The sequence below is a fragment of the Lampris incognitus genome, chromosome 3 (genome assembly GCF_029633865.1).
Source record: "Lampris incognitus isolate fLamInc1 chromosome 3, fLamInc1.hap2, whole genome shotgun sequence".
Taxonomy (NCBI): domain Eukaryota; kingdom Metazoa; phylum Chordata; class Actinopteri; order Lampriformes; family Lampridae; genus Lampris; species Lampris incognitus.
This window is the reverse complement of record NC_079213.1, coordinates 24,016,668-24,040,939: the sequence shown is the minus strand read 5'-3', so window position 1 is coordinate 24,040,939 and position 24,272 is coordinate 24,016,668. Positions and strand designations below refer to the sequence as shown.

The following is a 24,272-nucleotide window of genomic DNA, read 5'->3' as shown; positions in this document are numbered from 1 at the left end:
TCTTGGGTGTACACACATTCAGACATTAGCAGAATTGTGTCCTAAACTGGGATGAGGGAAGACACCCCTGCTTCCTTCGATGGAGACCATCGCTCGCTGGACGGAGCAGGCATCAGGCGGTTCATACAACCTATTTGTTTGACAGGAATCTGCTGAAGTGAATTGCCCTGGGCAGCACAGTGGCGCAGTGGTTAGCGCGGTGGCCTCACAGCAAGAAGGTTCTGGGTTCGAGCCCCGGGGTAGTCCAACCTGGGGGGTCGTCCCGGGTCGTCTCTAGTGTGGAGTTTGCATGTACTCCCCGTGTCTGTGTGTTTCCTCCCACAGTCCAAAGACATGTAGGTCAGGTGAAACTGAATTGTTCCTAGGTGTGTGTGTGTGTGTGTGTGTGTGTGTGTGTGTGTGTGTGTGTGTGTGTGTGTGTGTGTGTGTGTGTGTGTGCGTGTGCATGTGTGGGCCCTGTGATGGCATGGCGGCCTGTCCAGGGTGTCTCCCCGCCTGCCGCCCAATGACTGCTGGGATAGGCACCAGCATTCTCGTGACCCTGTGTAAGGATAAGTGGTTTGGATGATGGATGGATGGATGGATGGGTGGATGGATGAAGTTGTCCCATTAAAGCAACATCTCTCTCTCTCTCTCTCTCTCTCTCTCTCTCTCGCTCTCGTTCTCTCGCTCTCTCCTTTCCTCAGTCTTGTCTTTAAAACCATATATTGTTACAGGTCCTCTTCATCTCCAAACTCCTCATCCTCTTTACTCTTTACTGGGTGACGAGTATTTCGATTGTTAATGACTGTTGTTCTACCCGTATGTCAGTTTAAAAGTAAACCCTAAATATGTTATCGATAGACACTCGTCTTTAGTTAAAAGTCCATAGTATCTTCAGGAAGCAGTACTCCTGAGTAACATGTGACATCATGCCCTCTATCTGGAGGACAATAATGATGGAAGTTTTACTGCTGAGTGCTTCCTGCGATTTCACCAGCGCTCGTTCAGACAGGACAATTACAGTAATGGACCGTCAAGCACACGTGAAGGAAGTGACCGTGCACCAGAGTGTACTGTTACAGGTAATGTCTCCGTGTCCTCTTTCTCAGCCTCTGTCCCACCCTGGCCCTGTCCCCCCTGTTCTCATCAGGGCTGTAATCCCAGAGAGGGCATGCTAAATAACTGGGATCTGATGTCACACACGCACGCACACACACACACACACACACACACACACACACACACACACACAATGACACCTCTGTGGACCTCTACTACTGTAGCCTAACCCGCCTCACTCTTTCTTTCTTTCTTCCTTCCTTTCTCTCGCTATCTTGTTTCTTTCTTTTCTTTATCTCTACACATGGGCAAGTTTGTATAGCGCTGTCTTGAGCGCAGTAACGGACGGCAGCGCCGCTTTCGCTCACACACACGGGCACACATGCAGTGGGTGTGTACATGCAATGTATACTAGATGCAGTATGTGCAGACAGAATGCAGGATCCGCACATGCATGCAAGCACGCACACACACACACACAAGAGTCTATCTGGGTTTAGAATGAGTTTCATTCACTTGCTCATTGACTTCACTGTCTGCCGTGTGTGTCCTGAATGGGCAGCATTTCCAGTACATCTCTGCAGCCTGTTTGTGCAGCATATTAATAGCAGCCTATTTTTCAACAGTATTTCCAGTATTTTCACAAGTGTTGTTTACTGTCGGCTTTTTTTTTTCTTCCTTTCATGGTTCATGGATGTGACCATCATTTCCACGCATTTCACCACCAAATACCAGCAGTCATGTCCCTAAAATTTCCATGCTCTCTGCAACATTTCCAGCTGCTCTTCTTCAGGTGAACAGTGAGTTGGGTGATCTGTGAATCTGACAGGAAGCGTGGCAGCAAAGGTGGAAATGATGTAATATGAGCGTGTTTATTTGAGTGAAAGCAAACAGAGTGATTCTTTAATGAAAACCAGGGTGGAACTGTTTACCTAGCTCCTCTCTCTCTCTCTCTCTCGCTCCCTCTCTTGCTCTCTCTCTCTCTCTCTCTCTCCCTCTCTTGCTCTCTCTCTCTAAGCTGAACAGTGAGGGCACTGTGTATGGGCCTGCAGGGGCACCGCGTGGTCTTTCAGACACACACACACACACACACACACACACACTGGCCCTACAGTAGCTTCACTATCCACTTGCAGCTCACTGAAAAATCTCTTTAAACCAGCAATAATACATCGCCATCCTCAGTAAGCACACGCATACACTGCTCCCCCCTCTTTTTTGTCTCGCTCTCCTCCTCGTCCCTTCCTATCTGGTCGAAGAGCATGTTGTGTTGTGGCAAAGCAACCGATTTCGTGTCAATACAACTGCCAAGTATTCGAGAGTTGCCCCTTTGTGTCCTGTTGAGACAGATCAGCAGGTGACAGAGGAGCTTCACTTGAATGCTTATGCAGAATGGCGTGAAATATGGTCGGGGTGTGGGGAGTCGGACGGAGAACTGATCATTTACTGTGACGTTAAAGGGTAATTCAAAATGATTATCAATGTGACTCGGCGGCTTCATTGCCTAGAAGAGACCGATGCTGGACACAGCCTCACAACGCCGTCGTGTCTCAACAAGTCCAGTTAGGCCCATTTATCTGAACCGCATATTCAACTTGTTCAGCTTGTAAGCTTACCGTCGTAGGTGCCAGTAACCATCAATATAAACCACTTGGCCAGAACAACTGAGAAGCCATAGTTAGTGAGAAATCATGCGTGGACTATCTTAGGTGCTAATTTTTGGGGGGGGGGGGGTGTTTGCTGCTTTTTGTCTTGGATGATGAGAGGACAGGTTTGCGTCTTGTGTTCAGATGCCCCTCAGATGCCCATTGTAAAGCTGTGTCTAACGGTGGTTCTGCGCTGAAAAATCTCCAAAATGTTGTCAGCCAATAAAATGAGCTCACAACAAATACGCATGACGGGAAAAACTGCGACTGCAACAGCTAGGTTGTAAAAAAAGGAATCGTTCTTAATGATAAAAAAAAAGGAAGTTAATAATCCATGAAGTTGGGGCGTCCAGGTGGCATGGTGGTCTATTCCAATCCATATCAACACGGGGATCGCCGGTTCGAATCCCCGTGTTACCTCCAGCTTGGTCGGGCGTCCCTACAGACTCAATTGGCTGTGTCTGCGGGTGGGAAGCCGGATGTGGGTATGTGTCCTGGTTGATGCATAACCGCCTCCTCTGGTCGGTCAGAGCACCTGTTCGGGGGAGATAGGGGAATGGGGGGAACAGCGTGATCCTCCCACGCGTTACATCCCCTTGGCGAAAAGAAGTGGCTGGCGACTCCACATGTATCGGAGGAGGCATGTGGTAGTCTGCAGCCCTCCCCGGATCAGTAGAGGGGGCAGAGCAGCGACCGGGACGGCCCGGAGGAGTGGGATAGTTGGCTGGGTGCAATTGGAGAGAAAAGGGGGCGGGGGGGTCAATAAAGCTGATAATAGATTTTGTCTCATGCTCTTACTCTGTTGTTCCTGCTCTTGCTCTTTGTGTTATTTTGTCTCTCATACGCTGTCCTCCGTCTCTTCTTCTTCTCTCCTTCTATCCTCTTCGTCACCGCGTTGCCACCTCCCCGCCAGGATCCGTCCTCAGCTGGCCAAGGAGAAGATCGAGGGCTGTCACATCTGCACTTACGTGATGCCCGGGGAGCCCCAGGTGTTTCTGGGTAAGGACAAGGCCTTCACCTATGACCATGTCTTCGACATGGACTCCCAGCAGGAGATCATCTACACCCACTGCACGGAGAAGCTCATCGATGGCTGCTTCGAGGGCTACAACGCCACCGTCTTCGCCTACGGACAGGTCAGGCACGCACATGTATGGAAATGCAGTGCTGCATGCGTGTGAATTTGGTGTGAACGCAACAGAACACAAACTCACCCATCTATTCAGGAACAAACATGCACAAATAAACACCCCCCCCACACACACACACAATTGTCTTTCTGTCATTGTGGAGAGTGAAAATCTGTTAGAATAAAAAGAATAAAACTCCTACTTCGCTAACACAGACCCCTAAGATGAACCTCAACCTAACCCTCCATAATACTTACCCTAACCCCAACCATTACTCTAACCTAAACCCTAAGATGACCCCAAAACAACCCAAATTTAGACCTAACCTTAACCCTGAAACTAACTCTAAGGCCTTAATACTAGACCTAAACCGAAGCATAATCCCAGTTGTAATCCTATCTCTAAATGTAGTCCCCAGCCCAGAAATAACCCTTTTAGTTAGGTGGTATCTGACTTATGAAGACATTAGGTCCCGACGAGAATGGGAAAAAAAAGGACACGGGGCGTCTGGGTGGTGTGGCGGTCTATTCCGTTGCCTACCAACATAGGGATCGCCGGTACGAATCCCTGTGTTACCTCCGGCTCGGTCGGGCGTCCCTACAGACACAATTGGCCGTGTCTGCGGGTAGGAAGCCGGATGTGGGTATGCGTCCTGGTCGCTGCACTAGCGCCTCCTGTGGTCGGTCGGGGCACCTGTTCAGGAGGGGGGGGGGACTGGGGGGGAATATTGTGATCCTCCCACGCGCTAAGTCCCCCTGATGAAACTCCTCACTGTCAGGTGAAAAGAAGCGGCTGGCGGCTCCGCATGTACCAGAGGAGGCATGTGGTAGTCTGCAGCCCTCCCCGGATTGGCAGAGGGGGTGGAGCAGCGACCGGGACGGCTCGGAAGAGTCGGGTAATTGGCTGGGTACAATTGGGGAGAAAAAGGGGGGAAAAATCCACAAAAAAAAGAAAAACAAGGACACATACACACACACTACTAACAGTACATCATTTACATTTTCTTATTCACCAAAATTTTTTTTACCCAAAGCAATTGTGTGTCTGTATATATTCCTGTGTCGACCTACAGGCGTCGCATTGCACCCGATAGTAATGGTTATACAGTATATACAGTATAGGCCGCCCGTGGCGGTTGTGTTTGGCAGGTACCTTCCATGGCTCAGTATCCCTCTCTTTGGGGTACGTGGTGCGTGGTATCCTTTCGAGGAGCTGGTGTCAGTTGTTATCACCAAATGAAGGAGGCAGAGCAAACAAGCCGTGCGGCCTCAGTCGGCACGCTGTCAGCTGACAGGCTCCAACGTGCCGGTGCCTCGGCAGGTTTGTGTTGGCCCAGATGGATCAGCCGCAGGATGCGGAGGGAGGTTATCACCCAATCAAGGCAGTTTGTCTGCAGATTGCTTCACACCATACCAGCCAATGAAACTAAATCACCAAGACCAAACGGAAAGGAAAAAAGACAAAGTCAGCAGAACAGGGAGACTGTGCTTTTCTTCTCTGTCATCTGCGGCGTTAGCTGTCATTTCAGAAGATAATCGTGGAAATCTGCGTGAAAATATGCAACACGTTTTCCAAGCATTTCAACGGTGTCACTGACCGAATACATGATCACTCACGAGAGAGAGAGAGAGAGAGAGGCAGACGGTGTGATTCAAACACAGAACAAAGAGAGAGCAAAACTGACAGAGAGAAACAGACAGACAGACAGAGAGAGTGAGAAACAGACAGATAGACCTTTAACCGAGTCTTTAATGGTCCAGTTTTTAAGATAACAGTATTAACACACATACTCATATAGAAACTCATATACTCATATATAACTCATAGACAGACAGACAGATAGAAACAGACAGACAGAGCGGGGGAAAGGGACGGACTGACAGACAGAGTGAGGGAGGGAGAGAAACAGACAGACAGAGCGAGGGAGAGAGAGACAGACAGAGACAGAGTGAGTGAGGGAGGGAGGGAGAGAAACAGAGATAAACAAGACAGATGGAGAAAGAGAAACAGACAGACAGAGAGAAACAGACAGAGAGCAAGGGGGAGAGAGAAAACAGACAGAAAGACAGACAGAGCAAGGGAGAGAGAGAAAACAGATAGAAAGACAGACAGCAAGGGAGAGAGAGACAGAGAAAACAGAGAGAAACAGACAGACAGAGTGAGGGAGAGAGAGACGGACAGAGACAGAGTGAGTGAGGAAGGGAGAGAAACCGAGAGAAACAAGACAGATGGAGAAAGAGAAACAGACAGACAGAGAGAAACAGACAGAGAGCAAGGGAGAGAGAGACAGAGAAACAGACAGAGAGCAAGGGAGAGAGAGACAGAGAAAACAGAAACAGACAGACAGAGTAAGGGGGAGAGAGAAACAGACAGACAGAGCGAGGGAGAGAATTTTTTTTGCAAATTTAAACGGCTCTTTATTGAACAGGAAAACAACATGTAACAGTGACACATCTTTTTACAATATTGACAAGGTCACTCCTTTACATGAACACATCCAGAAGAAGAGTTCCTCTTCCATCACAGAACCCCAGCTCAATTCACAGGGAGAGAGAGAGACAGAGAGAGAGAGACAGACAGACAGACAGACAGACAGACAGACAGACAGACAGACAGACAGACAGACAGACAGACAGAGAGAAACTTGGAGAATAACACACTGAGACAGAGAAAGAGTGATATTGACCAAAAGATAAAGAGACTGATTGCAAAAGAGACGGGCAGAAGAGAGCGTGAGGTGGAAAAAAGAATCCCTCAGATAAAACGAGTGGGACAAAGGTTGAGAGAAAGAGAATGAAACGGAGATGGTCCTGTTGTTCACGTTCAGCATGTCTGCCTCACACGGTCTCTTACTGCTGCTGTGGACTCTGGTGCAGCCATTGCAGCCAGGCTTTCACTCCCCCTGATCTTTTCCATCCGCTATTCTTCTCTCTCCGCTGCATTGTTACTGCGGTCCTTGTCTTCCCGTCAGAGAGCCTTTCACAGGGTGCCGTTTAGGACACACACACACACACACACACACACACACACACACACACACACACACACACACACACACACACACACACACACACACATTCACTCCTGTCAGGGTCTCTTTCATGGATTTCGGCAGGGGGCAGAGGGGTGACGTGTGAATTTGGGCCCATTGTCACATTCCTCCTCTCATCACCATGGCAACCCACCTCCACCCCCGACCCCACTCGGGACCCCCCAACCCCGAGTCCCAGAGACAAGCCTTAGCCTCAGCCTAGAGGGGTTCAACGAAGCACCCCTGAAATGTTTTTGGCAGACTTTTATTACGAGACATTACTTTGACGACCCCCCCACCCCCCGGTTTCCCAAACTGAGTTCAAGTTCAAGACTCGGCCATTCTGATGGCAGCAGGGTGGGAAACTACAACATGTTCTCACAGGGTGGTGCAATATACAGAAATGAAAATTGTTCAGATATATTGTTATTATCAGCCTGATAAATGTAATGCAAATTTTCATGTTTAAGTGGCAAAAAATAAAATTCGGGCATCATAAGGTTGCACACAACATTTTTAACGTGCTTGGATAGCTGGTCCCTACTGGTCCTAGAAGATCATTTGTATGTTAAAATGCATTTTGTTACTAGACAAATACAGTAGGTAAAATAGTATTGCCTGTATTTCTCTCATGTTTAAAAGCTATTATCCTGCCTTTTTTAACATTTGTGTTTCTATTCGATCACACTTCCACACACACATTCACAAAACATATAATCAATAACTAATCAATGAATAATTAATGAGTGATTGGTTGACGTAATTCGATAAAATAAAACAAATTTCACCATCAAACATACGTGTGCTGGCTGACAGCTGTCGTGACGCATGCAGTAAATCCACACAATTTCTGTATTACAGCTGTGTTGGGTGGTTTGGCCCATTGCGGGGATGTACAAAATGCTTTCTGATACATGCAGCAACACATCGATTGCTATGCTGAATCACACAAACCGCCCTTACTTATAAACCAACCTTCTGATCCAGACTTTTCAGATCCCTCCTTAGTTTCCCTGGTGATTCTCCTCTTTAAACTCTGCAGACCTTGTCTGGGGAGTAATGTGTTATTTGCTCAGTAACGCTTGGCTCGCTCTCTTTTCCCGGGTGCACACACACACAGACGGGATCGGGAAAGACCTACACCATGGGAACGGGCTTCGAGGTCAGCATCGGAGACGGCGAGCTGGGCATCATCCCACGCGCTGTCAGCCACCTGTTCAGAGGCATCGAGGAACGCCGGCAGGCCGCCACGCAGCAGGGCAAGCCTGTTCCCGAGTTCAAGATCAACGCGCAGTTCCTTGAGGTACCAAAAAGCAGGTTTTTCAGATTAAACCACCACACAATTAATTTCAAGGTTTCATCCAAGCCCCCAGTCCACTAAAGTCCATTAGCAGGATGTAGCCAGAAGTGACACTGGGGGGTCAGAGGTCAGCAGAAGGTCCAGCGGTTTGGGGTTATTTGATAGTTGACCCTCCGGCCATTAAAGCGCCATTAGTCTCTCCACGGTCTCCACCTGCTTTTTATTTTCAACCGCCAACAAGTGTCTGAGAGCAGCTGGTACAGCAGCAGCTGGAACAGCGGGAGAAAGTGTGAGAAAGGGAGATAAGGGAAGAAGGGAGAAAGAAGTGAAGCGGTGGAAGAGGGGGGAAAGAGGGAAAGAGGAGAGTCCGATGAGCCATTCAAGAGAGGACGAGAGAGAAGACGGGGAGAGGCAGAGAAGCGAAACAAGGGCACAAAGTTAATGAGAGGAGGATGAAGATGAGGAGGTAGGGAGTAGAAGTAGGGAGACGATGGAAAGAGTGAAGTATTAAAACACAAGCCGCTGTCTCTCTCCGTCCTTATGAGCGATACGTAAAAATATATTGTGCATAGATGTGGTGACATTAATTATGGGGTTCCGAAAATATGAGACAGCTGCAGACTGATGATCGATCAATCAATCAATCAGTTTGTCACACGTTATTTATATAGCACATTTCATCCATTTAAAATGCAATGCAATGTGCTTAACATTAAGCATTGGGGGGCGTCCGGGTAGTGTAGTGGTCTATTCTGTTATCTACCAACACTGGGATCCCGGTTTGAATCCCTGTGTTGCCTCCGGCTTGGTCAGGCGTCCCTACAGACACAACTGGCCGTGTCTGCAGGTGGGAAGCTGGATGTGTGGGTATGTGTCCTGGTCGCTGCACTAGTGCTTCCTCTGGTTGGTCGGGGCACCTTATCAGGGGGTACTGGGGGGAATAGTGTGATCCTCCCACACGCTACGTCCCCTGGTGGAACTCCTCACTGTCAGGTGAAAAGAAGCAGCTGGCAACTCCACAAGGATCGGAGGAGGCATGTGGTAGTCTGCAGCCCTCCCTGGATCGGCACAGGGGGTGGGGCAGCGACCAGGAAGGCTTGGAAGAGTGGGGTAATTGGCCATGTGCAAATTGGGGGGGAGGGGATTAAGCATTGGCTGTATGATGTTTCTGCAGGTATCGTTAAAGATAGATCATCACATATTTTATGGAGAAAAATACATACATATTGAAGTCAGCAGGTTTTAAACTCAGTCTGACCCCTCCTCATTTCCCTCATCTCAAAACTCTCACTCTCTCTACTTATCCCTCTCTTATCCCTCAGCTGTACAACGAGGAGGTTCTGGACTTGTTCGACTCCACGCGCGACGTGGAGGCCAGGAAACAGAAATCCAACATCAAGATCCATGAAGACGCCAATGGAGGCATCTACACCGTGGGCGTCACCACGCGCACCGTCACCTCGGAGGCCGAGGTCGGCCTGAGCAACAGCTCCAAATCATAAACAAGATAATCCCAGTTTTCTATGATCACTTCTGACACCTTAACTTTCCCTTTCTGTACTTCTCTATCCCATTTTACCCCCCCCCCTCATGTTTTTTCTCTCTCTCTCTTTCTCCATCCCCTAACAATCTTTTCTGGTACTCCGCACCCTCCCATTTGTATCTCCGACTGCCTCTCCTCTCCTTCCTTTCTTTGTTTTCCTCCCTTTCTTTTTCTTAAACCTCTCCCCAAACTTCACTTCCGTCTCCTCTCATTCCCTCTTTCACTCCTTCCACATGCTACTCCCCCTCCTTCGACCACACATTCTCTCATCTCGCCCCCTTTCCCGTTTTACCCCCTTCCCTCAATTTCTCCCCCCTTCCTCCCTCCCTCCTACATTCACATCCTTCTTCCTGCCTCACATCCTTACTCTTCCTCCTCTTCTGCTCTCCTTTCTTTCCCTCCGTCTCCTCCTATCTTCTCTGCCTCCCCCAGATGATGCAGTGTCTGAGGCTGGGCGCTCTGTCTCGCACCACCGCCAGCACCCAGATGAACAGCCAGAGCTCCCGCTCCCACGCCATTTTCACCATCCACCTGTGCCAAGTCCGAATCTGCTCACCGGATAACAACGTAGGTGAACCACGGACCCCCCCCCTTCCCCCCCTCGGTGTTTAACCTAATCTGCTGGTCGACACCGGGTGCATTTCTCTTAAACAACCTCGCTGTCTACGCTGGGAGGGGTGTAGGTCGCTGTCTCATCTGCATCCCGCGCAGTTTTGCAATTTTTTTCCGTTTAAGCTTCCTTTTTTTTTTTTTTTTTTGGTTTTGTATGCTTTTAAATCATTGATACATCAATATCTTATATTTTTCTAACCCTTGTGTTCTGTTTGGGTCAAAGTGGCTCTCTTTGAATAACAGCTATTAACAGCACATTTTGCTGATATTATTAATAATTCAGATGAAGATAAGCTATATTGGGTATTTACAAATACGTTTCACACGTGTGTTGTTATGAAATCCAAACATCTCTTTCCTCTTTCCAATCCAGAGATGGTCCGTGTCAAACAGGACATCCATCGCTAATTAGGGAGCAGAACATGACGAGGGTTAATTCATCATTAGAATAAAACATACACCACGGGGGAGGAAAAGTGAAAGTGTCTTTAAGTTTCACAAAATGCATCTCGTGTTTTGCGTAAATAAAGGCCTCTGGACTGCAGAGGCCAGACGTCTGCAGGCCTACAGTTGCCAAAACATTGTCTTGTAGTTCCAATATAAAACATTTATCAGTTCTTTTCTCTGAACATGTAACTCGGTGATGGAGAATATTTAGTTCATTATGTACTGACCTTGACTTTACGTATTTAAAATGCGTGAAATCCTAATAAACTGGACCAGTTAAGACATAAATGGTGGCGCTGTGTTCAGACGACTGACGTGCTGCTTATGGTACACGACACAACCAGTCTAAACCTGCAAAACCACATTAAAATCCACTGCTAAACAGTTTATTGGCCAAATGCCCTGAAAGATGTTGAAATAACTAAAAATAATAATCCATCCTCTAACATTTACTCCCACATGGGCAGCAATTAAAAGTAACATCACGCGGGTGTCTGTGTAGCGTAGCGGTCTATTCTGTTGCCTAGCAAGACGGGGATTGCCGGTTCGAATCCCTGTGTTACCTCTGGCTTGGTCGGGCGTCCCTACAGACACAATTGGCCGTGTCTGCAGGTGGGAACCCGGATGTGGGTATGTGTCCTGGTCGCTGCCTCCTCTAGTCGGTCGGAGCGTCTGTTTAGGGGGGAGGGGGAACTGGGGGGAATAGTGTGATCCTCCCCACGCACTACCTGGTCTTTTCACCTGACAGTGAGGAGTTTCACCCCCTGGTGAAAGTCCTCACTGTCAGGTGAAAAGAAGCGGCTGGCGACTCCACATGTATTGGAGGAGGCACGTGGTAGCCTGCAGCCCTCCCCGGATCGGCAGAGGGGGTGGAGCAGCGACTGGGGACGGCTCGGAACAGTGGGGTGATTGGACGGGTACAACTGGGGAGAAAAAGGGTGAAAAATCCCCCCCCCTTAAACAAAGTAACATCACGCTCAAATTATTTCGATAACTCTTCGTCCGTATGCTAAAAATGTACTCGGCAGTCATATCATGTCTTATTATGTGTCACATCTCTCAAACAGTGGATGTCTCGAGTTAGAGAGAAACACTCGTATGGGGCCTGATAATGATAATCAGTCCATATGTATGGAGGAACCGGGGGCCCCTCATCCAGAAGTACAGTCACACTGACAGAGTTGCTGCCGTGGTTTCGATGTTATTCATCCACACAGTGAATATGGATCCTTAATTATCTGCAAATTAATGATACAGTGATTTTATTTCAGCAGCCACTGAAAGGCCAGTGCAGGTCCTTCCTTATGCTACTTTAAATATGGTTACGTTCATGCGATCTCTTGATTGTTTAACTTGGTTATTTGTCTTTGCCAGGTGGTTGGGGAAAAATACATGAAATATCCAAATTCCTATTTAAAAGGGCACCGTTAGGATGATAAAATAAACACCAACAATACTGACAAGCCGCTTTCAAGCAAGCTCAAGGATGAAGACACAATTTTTTTGTTTCTGTGTTGTGAAATTTTTCAACATTAAGCTTAACTCACGAATGAATTTTGATATCCTCACTCGCTTATTTGGATCTACTTGTATAATTGCTGTGATGGTTCTCCACCAGGACAATGAGACCGACAACCGTCTGGCCAACACCTCAGAGATGAATGAGTTCGAGACGTTGACAGCCAAGTTTCACTTCGTCGACCTGGCTGGCTCCGAGAGACTGAAGAGGACGGGCGCCACGGGAGACAGGGCGAAGGAGGGCATCTCCATCAACTGTGGACTGGTGAGGAAACCGAGTTAAAAGATGCGTCATTATCTGCTGTTTGCTGGCTGTCACACAGCAGTAATGGCCAAATTATTATCTAGAAGTTGTTTGCAACCCCGAAACTGCTGCTAGAAAGCAGCTACTCACTGACTAACTGGTGAAAGTCAAGGGGGGTGTGGGGCATTTAGTACATAGCAGGAAGCACTTTCACCTAGCTCAGCAGTTATGGTCAAACTGCCCCTAATTCATGGGTGTAGCTGGGGGGGGGGTTCAGCCTACTTTCAAAAAACTAAAGGTCTAACCTTAGGGGCAAAAAAAAGTTCATAGACACTATATGATGTTTTTAAGCCTCAAACTTCCATTATTTGATGATCCTTCCAGTAAAGTTTTATCATACTATATCAGGGGTGTCAAACTCCAGGCCTCAAGGGCCGCAGTGTCTGCAGGTATTTGTTGCAACCGTGCACTACACCACCTGATTTAACTAATTAGCTCACCTCCTGGATCAAGGAGGGAAAGGAACTAGTTTAATCAGGTGGTGTAGTGCATGGTTGCAACAAATACCTGCAGACACTGCGGCCCTCGAGGCCTGGAGTTTGACACCCCTGTACTACATAGTGTGTTCTTAGCCATAATAGGTCAAAGGTCGGCTTACATAAGGTGTCCTGTGTTCGAATTAAAAAGGTCCACTTTTTGGGGAAAAAAAGACCCACGGCTTTTAGTCGACTGACTACAGCCCTGCAGCAGAGTCCAGAAAATGAGACGTCAACTTTTCTTACAGGTTGTTGCCATAAATGAGATATGTTGATAATCAACTATCGAGTACAATGTGGGTGCAAAACGATAGTATTTCTTAGTCTAATTAATTTGAACGAGATCTTTTGTCGGTATGATATGTTTTAGAAGATTTAGCTGTGTTTAATCTCGGCCAAAATTGCATTAGTAAATTTCTCCTTATGAGAAAATTGTTTGCCCCTTCAACACTACCTGACATCCGCCATCCACCTATGGGACTTGAAGGAGCAAGAGAGCCCCCTGCTGGTTACCGACTGAATTACTGTACCATCCCTTTTTGAGTGCGTAAGAGTCTTTTCTCATCTTTCAACCATGGGTGGATTAATGAACGGGCCTACCAGGCCCAGGCCTAGGGGCCAAATGGCTCAGGAGGTCCCTAAGCCAGAGTCTCTGCTTGAAGTCGCTTATTATGTTTGCATTTCTTGTCGCATAGTCAAATGGCTTAGTCATTCATGTCAATACCAGAGCCCCAAGAATCCTACTGAAAAATTGAAGGAAACTGCAGATGACTGTATCCCTTATTTTATATGCTGTTGGTGTTAATTGTGTGTATGAATGCTGTAGATGATGTTGAGGTACAGTTGAATTTGGTTATTGTGCTGCTGGCTGCAAGTCAGTGTACCTGCCCTGCCTGGGAGGGGGAGGGGGGGCTTTGTGCCCAGGGGCCCCTTTTTTTCCTCATAATCCGCCCATGCTTTCAACCTCCCATCATTTCACTTAACAGCCTCTCCATTTGTATTTTTCTGACTTATTTACACAGGGAACGCTTGATCTTTTCCAGCAACACCCCACTGCGCACACAGTTATATCAGGAGATTGACTTTTACGTTCAGCAGTGATCTGCTGTTAACTCGAACTTGTGATGATGATTTAGGACTTATCCAAGAGCATCTTGACAGAAGCTGTTGAAGAAGAAGGAAGCGTTCCTCATCTACTTTTCCCGACCCGGATGATGTTATCATGTTGGGTTTTTTTTTTCAATGTCTCTTTGTAATTGTTTGTGTTATCTCATGTCCCCCCTACCCCCCACCCCCTTTCCTCCAGCTCGCTCTGGGAAACGTCATCAGCGCTCTTGGAGACCGGAGTAAGCGGTCCACCCACGTGCCTTACCGAGACTCCAAACTGACACGGCTGTTACAGGACTCACTGGGAGGCAACAGGTCTGTAACGTTACCTTTCCTGACCATGAGTCCCGGGGTTTAGCAGCACTTTGTACAGTGAGACATTATAAATCATCTGAACATGCCAGGGGACATCAAGAATTAAACCTTGATGCACAAAAAGTGCACATTTGGTAATATTGCTATCGGATCCCCACTGTTAAATAGGGAGTTTCTCCCTTTTTCCCATCATGACCACAATTCCACCTACAGTAGTCTTACTGAGCAGCTTGTCCAAATTCAGCCCATAAATGCAGCGATGGGAGATGCAAAAACGACTATTTCTGAGACACGTCTGTACATGTAATGAGATTTTTCTGTTTGATTGTTTTGTTTTTCTTTAAGTGGAGTCATTGAGTATATCATTGCATTGCAGACTGTCAGAGGGTGTCTGGGTAGTGTAGTGGTCTATTCTATTGCCTACCAACATGGGGATTCCGGTTCGAATCCCCATGTTACCCCCCGCTTGGTCGGACGTCCCTACAGACACAATTGGCTGTGTCTGCGGGTGGGAAGCCGGATGTGGGTATGCATCCGGGTCGCTGCACTAGCGCCTCCTGTGGTCAGTGGGGCACCTATTCAGGGGAGAGGGGGAACTTGGGGGAATAGCGTGATCCTCCCATGCGCTACGTCCCCCTGGCGAAACTCCTCACTGTCAGATGAAAAGAAGCAGCTGGCGGCTCCACATGTATCGGAGGAGGCATGTGGTAGTCTGCAGCCCTCCCCGGATCCGCAGAGGGGATGGAGCAGCAACCGTGATGGCTCGGAAGAGTGGGGTAATTGGCCGGGTACAATTGAGGAGAAAAAGGGGGGAAATTCAACAACAAAAAAAACCAAAAACATGATGGAGACATTTGTTTTGTTTTGTGACACCTTGATGGTGTAAATGCAATACAAATCCAGCAGTGCATGAAACAATCCATCAGCTTCCCTGTTGATTCATAACTAGTTGAGCTCTCCACCTAATTCCACTTAGGTGTACAGTAGATATTCCATACGCTGAGCATTAAGTCTGCATCCCTTCCCCAGTCAAACAGTGATGATCGCCTGCATCAGCCCGTCTGACCGCGACTTCATGGAGACCTTGAACACGCTTAAATACGCCAACCGGGCCAGGAACATCAAAAACAAGGTGGTGGTGAACCAGGACAAAGCCAGCCAGCAGATCAGCGCCCTGAGGACGGAGATAGCCCGGCTACAGATGGAACTAATGGAGTACAAGACGGTGAGAGGAAGGAGGGAGGAAAACGGGGAGAGAGGGGAGGGATGGTGAGATTGGCTCACTATGGATGGAGATGTCTAGTCAGACAGATTATGAGATGGTGAAAGAGAAAAATGGAGGAGGGATGGTGTTGCAGTTGAAAACATCTGAGATGGATGATATCTTCAAAACAGAAAAAGATAGAAATCTTTGGATGAAGGTTCGATGTAGTAAACAGAGCTGGGTTTTCAGAAGAAACTGAGGCTGCTGAAGTTGAAACCACTCGAGAGGAGAAATGAGAATTTAGCAGAGCAGAATTTTATCACTGATGCAGATTTCCCAACACAACTATAATAGCCCTTTTCTACCCTGTTACCCAGGGCAAGCGCATGGTGGGAGAGGATGGCATAGAGGGTATGAACGACTTGGTCCATGAGAACTCCATGCTGCAGACGGAGAACAACAACCTGAGGGTGAGGGTGAAGGCCATGCAGGAGACCATTGACGCCCAGAGAGCCAGACTCACCCAGCTCCTCAGTGACCAGGCCAACCAGACCCTGGCCAGGGCAGGTACTGCAGGACCTGGAAATGGACTGTCATATTAAATTATAAATGCAGTTGAATCATTTAAGTAACACATTTCATGTAGGAGGGAGACACCATGGTTTAGTGGTTAGCACTGTCACATCACAGCAAGAGGGCCCTGGGTTCAATTCCAGCCCATCTGTGTGGAGTTTGTATGTTCTGCCCTTGTTTGCGTGGGTTTCCTCCCACAGTCCAAAGACATGCAGGTTAGGTGAATTGGAGTCTCCCACAAGATGAACGTCAGGCACCGAAAGAGAAATCTGCACTGAAAACACCACACAGCTTTCCACTGTCCTAGAGTCTTTTACAATACTTGAGATGACACCGAGTTGTAATAGATTACAACGCAGCTGTAATAGATTACTTTGATGACACAGCTGTAATGGATTACATTGGATGACACAGAGCTGTAATAGATTACATTGGATGATAGAGCTGTAATGGATTACATTGGATGTCACAGAGCTGTAATAGATTACATTGGATCACAGAGCTGTAATAGATTACATTGGATATCACAGAGCTGTGATGGATTACATTGGATGACACAGAGCTGTGATGGTTTACATTGGATGACACAGAGCTGTGATGGATTACATTGGATGGCACAGTTGTAATAGATTGCATTAGATGACAGAGCTGTAATAGATTACATTGGATGACACAGCCCATGTCAAATCTTTTTGTGATACACGTGTGAATAAGTTAATTGTAAATCACATTTCGGTGGCCTTACGCATATGAAGTAGGTAGCGATTGTACAGAAACTGGCTTGTAACAGGTGTCTGAAATTCAGATTTGACCAGAAATGTAAAGTGCTTTGAGTGGCTGTTGCAGCTAGAAAAGCGTTATATAAAATGCAAGTTGATTGATTGAGTCTCTAAATTGCCCATAAGTGTGACCAGTGTGTGTCCTGTGATGGACTATTGATCTGCCTGCCTTCTCACCCAATGCATGCTGGGATAGACTCCAGTCCCCTGTGACCCTGAATTGGATTAAGTGGGTATAGATGATGGATGGATTTTATTTAGGCTTATCTCAGCAAGATTTACCCTGTTCTTCGAAGTTGCTAGCTAAGAGCATTTTGTTTCGGGCAATCCTATTACGCAAGTGTAATGGCATAAGCGTGGAGCTAGTCTCCCTAGATATCAAGGATTTTCTTTTTTCTTTTTTTTGTATACTAATATAATAAACATTTGGGTCCAGAGCCAGACCCCGATAAGGGGGAAAAAAACAAAGCACAATTACGATTAATGCACTTCCAGCCCAATCATGTCCTTGTCCTTGCCAGACTCCTGGAGTAGCCTTACAGTGCACGTTTGTTAGCTCACACTATTTACTTACACATGCAATCCATCCATCCATCCATCAATCCATCCGTCCATCACTCCGTTTCGGTCTCCATTTCAAAGCTAAACAGCGATGCCTTCTTTTTCAGGTGAGGGTAATGAAGAGATCGGCAACATGATTCAGAACTACATCAAGGAAATCGAGGAGCTCAGGTAACAGTTGGGGGCGGTGAGCAGAACCGCTGCTTGTGGTATTTGGAGGTTGAGTGAGACGTCGTGACGTGATAAGCAGATATTAAAAAGTTGAGCAGAGGTGTAACGGTCTAAGCATCAGCTTTGTGTCGATGCAGTTGCCCACTGGCGACTGGGGTTCGCGCCTCGGTCTGGTCAGATCTGACCATTGCCGGACTCGATGAAGCAGCAGTAATTGGCAGCACTGTCTTCGGGAGGGGGGCGGAGTTGGCTTGTGTTCGTCACATGAATGCGTCTCTGTGTGTGTTGGAAAAAGCAGTGGTTCGGCCTTGAGTCGCCTTGTCACGAAAGTGGCGAGGCGTCTCCTTCGAGACTGCCGGCTGGAGAGATGCAGTTGGCGAACACATGCAGTATGAGGGTGGGTGTTTGAACTAAAACAGGGATCGATTGGCCACTAAATTGGGAGAAAAAAAGAAAAAACCAGAAATAAATTTATATTAAAAAGTTGAGCAGTTTATTAAGGAGGGTGACGCTGTCGTTTCGTTCTCCCGCCGTACCAGAGCCAAACTGCTGGAGAGCGAGGCCGTGAGCGAGAACCTCAGGAAGAGCCTGTCCCGGGCCTCCACGCGCTCCACGCTGTACGGGCGGCCCACCTCCTTCTCCCCGACCCAGCTCGCCCCCGAGAAGGAGGCCAACGATATCATCGAAATTGCCAAGAAAAACTTGCAAAAGCTAAAGAAGAAGGAGAGGAAAAAGAAAAGGAGGTAATATCTCCTTGAATGGTCTTGGATGGTCACAGATTCACTGAATTTGCACTCTTGCAGTCTTTACTACAAGTTTATTACCCAGCACATTTAAATTTGTTAAATTTTATACATCAGCTGTATGTATTTTAGGCATCTGACACCTATTGTATGGCTGTCCATCCTGGAAGAGGGATGGACAGCCACGCGCTTCCTGACATTTCTATCATATTTCTTTCCTGATAACGTTTTTCTTCTGGAGTTTTTCCTCATTCGGGTCTAGAGTCCAAGGATAGAGGGTGTCATATGTCGAATATTGTCGTATATTGTGCTGATTGTAAAGCCCTTTGGGACTACCTTGTAATTTTGGGTTATATGAATAGACTTGACTTGAATATCGGGAATCATGTTGTGGTCGGGGCGGCCCAGTGGTTAGCGTGGTCGCCTCATAGAAAGAAGGTCCTGGGTTCGAGCCCCGGGGTAGTCTAACCTTGGGGGTTGTCCCGGGTCGTCCTCTGTGTGGCGTTTGTAGGTTCTCCCCGTGTCTGCGTGGGTTTCCTCCGGGTGCTCCGGTTTCCTCCCACAGTCCAAAGACATGTAGGTCAGGTGAATCGGCCGTACTAAATTGTCCCTAGGTACGAATGTGTGAGTGCGTGTGTGTCAGCCCTGTGATGGACTGGTGGTCTGTCTAGGGTGTCTCCCCGCCTGCCGCCCAGTGACTGCTGGGATAGGCTCCAGCATCCCCGCGGTCCTGAGAGCAGGATAAGCAGTTCGAACAGTGGATGGATGTTGTGGTCGGGCTGATTTGTCCCTGCTGCGGTCAGTGTGACATGTGGAAAAACTTGTAAGCAGTTCGTAACCAATAAAATATTTGCTAATTTATATGCAAAATGGGAAGAAAAGATTGTCATTTTGAGTTCATCTCCTCATCGGCATCGTGAGTGCGAGCTGCAATGCTTCACTTTTTACTTAGTTGTTGCACTTAGTGATCTACTGTTTTGAGTTGTCGCTGACTTCTGCCTCTACTCGTCTACGAACTGCATGGGAGATGAATCGGTCTGGGGGGGGCACGAAATGTAGAGTGGTGGTGTTTGTCTGTTGCCATGGTGATAGGGGGTCTACACTGTTGTGTTGTGGGTAATTATCTCCCGGCTTTACATCCCCGTTGTTTTCTAAACGGAGCGTATCCTGGATGTGCGAGACGGGATGATGATGACAGCTGTTAGTGCTGATGGTGACGGTTTGTCTTGCAAGCTCCGACTCGATCCTGCACCCGTACTCCCCTTTGTTGTGTGTGTTTGCATGCATGTGTGTGTGTGTGTGTGTGTGTGTGTGTGCACGCGCTGTGATTATTATACTTTTGAGAGCTGACTTAAGAGATGTCTCCCTCTTGTCCTCAAGTCAGTGGTTGAGGATTTAGACAGTTTATGTTTGTGAGCTCCCTTTTCCCCCCCTTTGCACTTGACAGCTTAATTTGCCTGTTTTCGGACTTGTGGCGGTGCACATCTACTTTGTACTTTTGATTCTCCTATTCCCTGCCTCTCGGTGCGTCAAGGTGCCCCGACACTAAATGCGCTCGACTTGACGTGCACTCTGGCCTGTGATATTATGATGCCAGTTGGTGACTTTCAAATTCGTCTGGTATCGCCTGACCCTCTTGTAAGATGCTTGGGATAATGACATCTGCTAAATAAGTACACGTGATTCAATGTTATGTTTGTAGATACTTGCAGTGAGTGAAAGATTACATGGGTTTTTTTTCTCCCCAATTGTATCCGGCCAATCACCCCACTCTTCCGAGTCGTCCCGGTCGCTGCTCCACCCCCTCTGCCGATCCGGGGAGGGCTGCAGACTACCACATGCCTCCTCCGATACATGTGGAGTCGCCAGCCGCTTCTTTTCACCTGACAGTGAGGAGTTTCACCAGGGGGATGTAGCGAATGGGAGGATCACGCTATTGCCCCCAGTTCCCCCTCCCACCCGAACAGGTGCCCCGATTGACCAGAGGAGGCGCTAGTACAGCGACCAGGACAAATACCCATATCCGGCTTCCCACCTGCAGACATGGCCAATTGTGTCTGTAGGGACGCCCGACTAAGCCAGAGGTAACACGGGGATTCAAACTGGCGATCCATGTGTTGGTAGGCATCAGAATAGACCGCCACGCTGCCCGGGCTGTTTGGTGTGGTTTGACATGCACCTGCTGAAACCTGTGGGCCACACCTGTGTTTGTCAGTGTGCACCTATGTGTATTATCATTCATGGTCCATTATGCATTCAACATCAGAAGACACCGTGAGTTTCTGTGCTCACCTATTCTTTCTTCCTGCTCTCTCTCTCTATCTCTCTCTCTCTCTTTTCTCTGCTGTCTCATACAAATTTCCTTGCCTTTCCCACCTGCCACTGCCTACATGTCTACACTCCTCCGCCCTTCCTCTCCCTCCCACACCTCTTCAATCCACTCTCCTCATCCTCACCGGTCCTCTCCGTGTTGTTGAAGACTGAGACGGTACGAGGTGACTCGCCACAGAGAGGTTGAACACGCCAGGTTTGCTATGTCCCATCCGGGATTGGGTCCAATGATACGCTGAAACACATGTCAGTTACTTCTTTGAGATCAGTTGATTTTTGTCAGACGCAGATGGATGGAGCTGGATCACCTCTGTAGACAGGGTTCCCACACGTCCAGGAAAACCTGGAAAGTTTCAGACTAGATTTCCAGTCATGGAATACATCTGGGAGGCTAGACCATTGAAAGAATCCCCTGGAAATATCACTGCAGAAATGAAAAATTGTGAAGTAGGTTATAAAATTCTGTTTTGTATTTGTATTATACAAATTATCACGTGTATGTATATACATGGAGATATTTCCGGAAAATTCAGAGATAAAATTTTAATTGTTGGAGGAACTGTGTGTGTGTGTGTGTGTGTGTAGGGGTTGTAGTGATGCTTCCCTTTCAATGGGCATGGGCTATCTTGTATACCTAAGCAAAAGTCGTGGGGCGTCCGGGTAGCGTAGCATAGTGGTCTATTCCGTTGCCTACCAACACGGGGATCACAGGTTCAAATCCCTGGGTAATCTCCGGCTTGGTCGGGCGTCCCTATAGACACAATTCGCTGTGTCTGCGGGTGGGAAGCCGGGTGTGGGCATGTGTCCTGGTTGCTGCACTAGCGCCTCTGATCAGTTGGGGCGCCTGTTCGGGGGGGGGAACTGGGAGGAATAGCGGGATCCTCCCACGCGCTACGTCCGCCTGGTGAAACTCCTCACTGTCAGGTGAAAAGAAGCGGCTGGCTACTCCACATGTATCAGAGGAGACGTGTGGTAGTCTGCAGCCCTCCCTGGATCGGCAGAGGGGGTGGAGCAGCGACCGGGACGGCTCGGATGGGTGGGGTATTTGGACGGATACAATTGGGGAGAAAAAGGGGGGAAACATTTTTTAAAAAAAGTCATGGAAGATGTCCTTGCAAAGTCCTGCAAAATGATTTCCTAAAAGAAATGGGAACCCCGATAGAACACTTCCGGTCCAACTGCGCGTCTGGGGTGGTCCGAAATGGACAAGGTAATTGAGGAGATTTCAGTTTATCATTGACTGTGTCCTCCCACGTCTCCCCCAAACTAACAGGTCCAATAACATGGCTGCCTTCACACCTACAGTGGTTCGCACTGTCTTTTTAACATCCTGCTCCCCCTCTTAAATCCCCCGTCCTCGGTCTTCTCTTGTCTTTGTCGGGGAGGATGCACACTACAGGACACCGAGGGGATCCCGCCCCGTTCGGCGTCTTGTTTAAATTTGAGAGAAAGTTTATGAAGACGATTTGCCGCATTCAAAGCTCAACGGGCTTGGGCGTTTGGAGAAATCTTGTAGTGTGTGCAGCCCTCATTGTGCGACGAGCCGGTGATGTCTGTGAATCACGGTCGCATCCCTTGTGTCTGTCCATCCCGATATGCTGTCAGTGTTTTCTCCCAATGGTAACCACGGCGATCATCCACTAACCACTTACTTTTAGCGATGATGATTCTAATCAGTGGTGATTTGGAATCGGTTTCTGGCATGACGACTCGTACGGTGAAGATCCTGTGCATGCGCCCCCCCCCCCCCCGTTCCCATTGTTGTTGCCGTTTAAGGGGGTTATTTTGGGATGGCAGTTCCGTCTCGGCAACGCCTGACTCTCGTCTCCTCCCACAGTGTGATCAAGGGAGAGGTGCCAGACAATGAACAGGAGCGAGGCACCGAGGAGGTGGAGGGGGTAGGTGGATGTGATTCACTGAACTGATAAAGATTTAAATCGACCAATTATGTTCTATTATGTGTAGTTGACATGGCAGTTTGAGTGTGTGTGTGTGTGTGTGTCTGTCATTGCATTGCTGATTACCTGTGTTTAACATTGAGGATATATGCTTAATGTGTGCGTGTCCCTCTTTGCATGTGTGTTTGTGTGCACATGCGATACATCGTGTACATGTGCGTTTGCGGATGTGACCAGGAGGGTAGCGACCATGATGAAGGGGACGATGCGGAGGCAGAGGAAGAAGACTTTGATATGGAGGGAGAGGACAGTTCAGATGAATCCGACTCTGAAGAACTGGACGAGAAAGGTAAAACTACCAAAAACGAGCTAACTTCTTCATGGCGCTTCCGATGGCCTCACGGTCTCGCCATCCCACTTCCGACACCAGTGTAGCGAATTCAGGGGCAGCCGGGAACCTAACCCAGATAGCCCGGACCACAGGTGACTGTGCTAACCAGTCAACTAAAGGGTCAGACCCGTTAGCCAAGAGCTAGCGAGTCTAGTCACACACACACACACACACACACACACACACACACACACACACACACACACACATGAATGGGTGCAGACTTAGGTCTTGCAGCTCATCTTTACCATATGACTGTATTCACAGAGAGAATAAGAGGAGAACAGCTGCTAGAAATAAATGTAGGAGTGTCTCATCTCTGTGTCTCTGACCATGAAAAGAAGACGGCTTCTGTCACACGGCGAATGGTAAACGGGTTAATGTGTGAATACAAATAGAAACGCGTCAGAATTGGCAGCTTACAAAGACGTGGGGAATTAAGGCAGCGGTACCATGTAGGGTTTGGCCGTACAGTAAACATCCTTAAATATCCTTACTTTGATAAATGCTAGATCATTAAGAGGCTATTTATCAGGATGGGACACATTTTCAGGCAGACAGGAATAGAAAGCTATTTATAGCCTGTTTCTGAATCTGTGTGTGTGTGTGTGTGTGTGTGTCGTGTGCATGTTTGTGCATGCATATGTGCACGTTTGTACATGCATGTGTGCACATGTGTCCTGTACACATGTGCATGTGTGTTTGTTTTTGTATCACGTGCATGTTTGTGTATCTGTGTCCTGTACATATGCATGCATGTTTATGTATGTCTTTGTATCGTGTGCATGTTTATGCATGCATGCGTGTGTGTGTGTGTGTGTGTATCTGTGTCCTGCACACGTGTGTGCATATGTGTGTGCGTGTCCATATTTATGTGCGTGGGCAGAGAACTTCCAGGCGGACCTGGCCAACATCACCTGTGAGATTGCCATCAAGCAGAAGCTGATAGACGAGCTGGAGAACAGCCAGCGGCGTCTGCACACGCTGAAGCAGCAGTACGAGCACAAGCTGATGATGCTGCAGAGCAAGATCAGAGACACACAGCTGGAGAGGGACAAGGTGCTGCACAACATGGGTGAGACCTCACGCTGCTGCGGAAGTTGGTGAAGTGTTGATCTTAGTTGTGCGGCCACGAGTGTGTTTATAGATTC

At 47.9% G+C, this 24,272-nt stretch overlaps 1 protein-coding gene across 1 annotated transcript in view; it reads left to right on the top strand.

Moving 5' to 3' along the window:
* LOC130109085 (kinesin-like protein KIF21A) overlaps positions 1–24,272 on the top strand; it is a 77,555-nt gene that overhangs the window by 23,339 nt on the left and 29,944 nt on the right. Inside the window, exons 2-15 of the mRNA XM_056275816.1 lie at positions 3,601–3,823; positions 7,969–8,151; positions 9,471–9,620; positions 10,124–10,258; positions 12,369–12,533; positions 14,355–14,470; positions 15,500–15,695; positions 16,052–16,241; positions 17,695–17,758; positions 18,298–18,501; positions 20,981–21,028; positions 22,670–22,730; positions 22,968–23,079; positions 24,008–24,196. Of these exons, the coding sequence (XP_056131791.1) occupies positions 3,601–3,823; positions 7,969–8,151; positions 9,471–9,620; positions 10,124–10,258; positions 12,369–12,533; positions 14,355–14,470; positions 15,500–15,695; positions 16,052–16,241; positions 17,695–17,758; positions 18,298–18,501; positions 20,981–21,028; positions 22,670–22,730; positions 22,968–23,079; positions 24,008–24,196 (2,036 nt within the window). The remainder of the gene's footprint in view (positions 1–3,600; positions 3,824–7,968; positions 8,152–9,470; positions 9,621–10,123; positions 10,259–12,368; positions 12,534–14,354; positions 14,471–15,499; positions 15,696–16,051; positions 16,242–17,694; positions 17,759–18,297; positions 18,502–20,980; positions 21,029–22,669; positions 22,731–22,967; positions 23,080–24,007; positions 24,197–24,272) is intronic.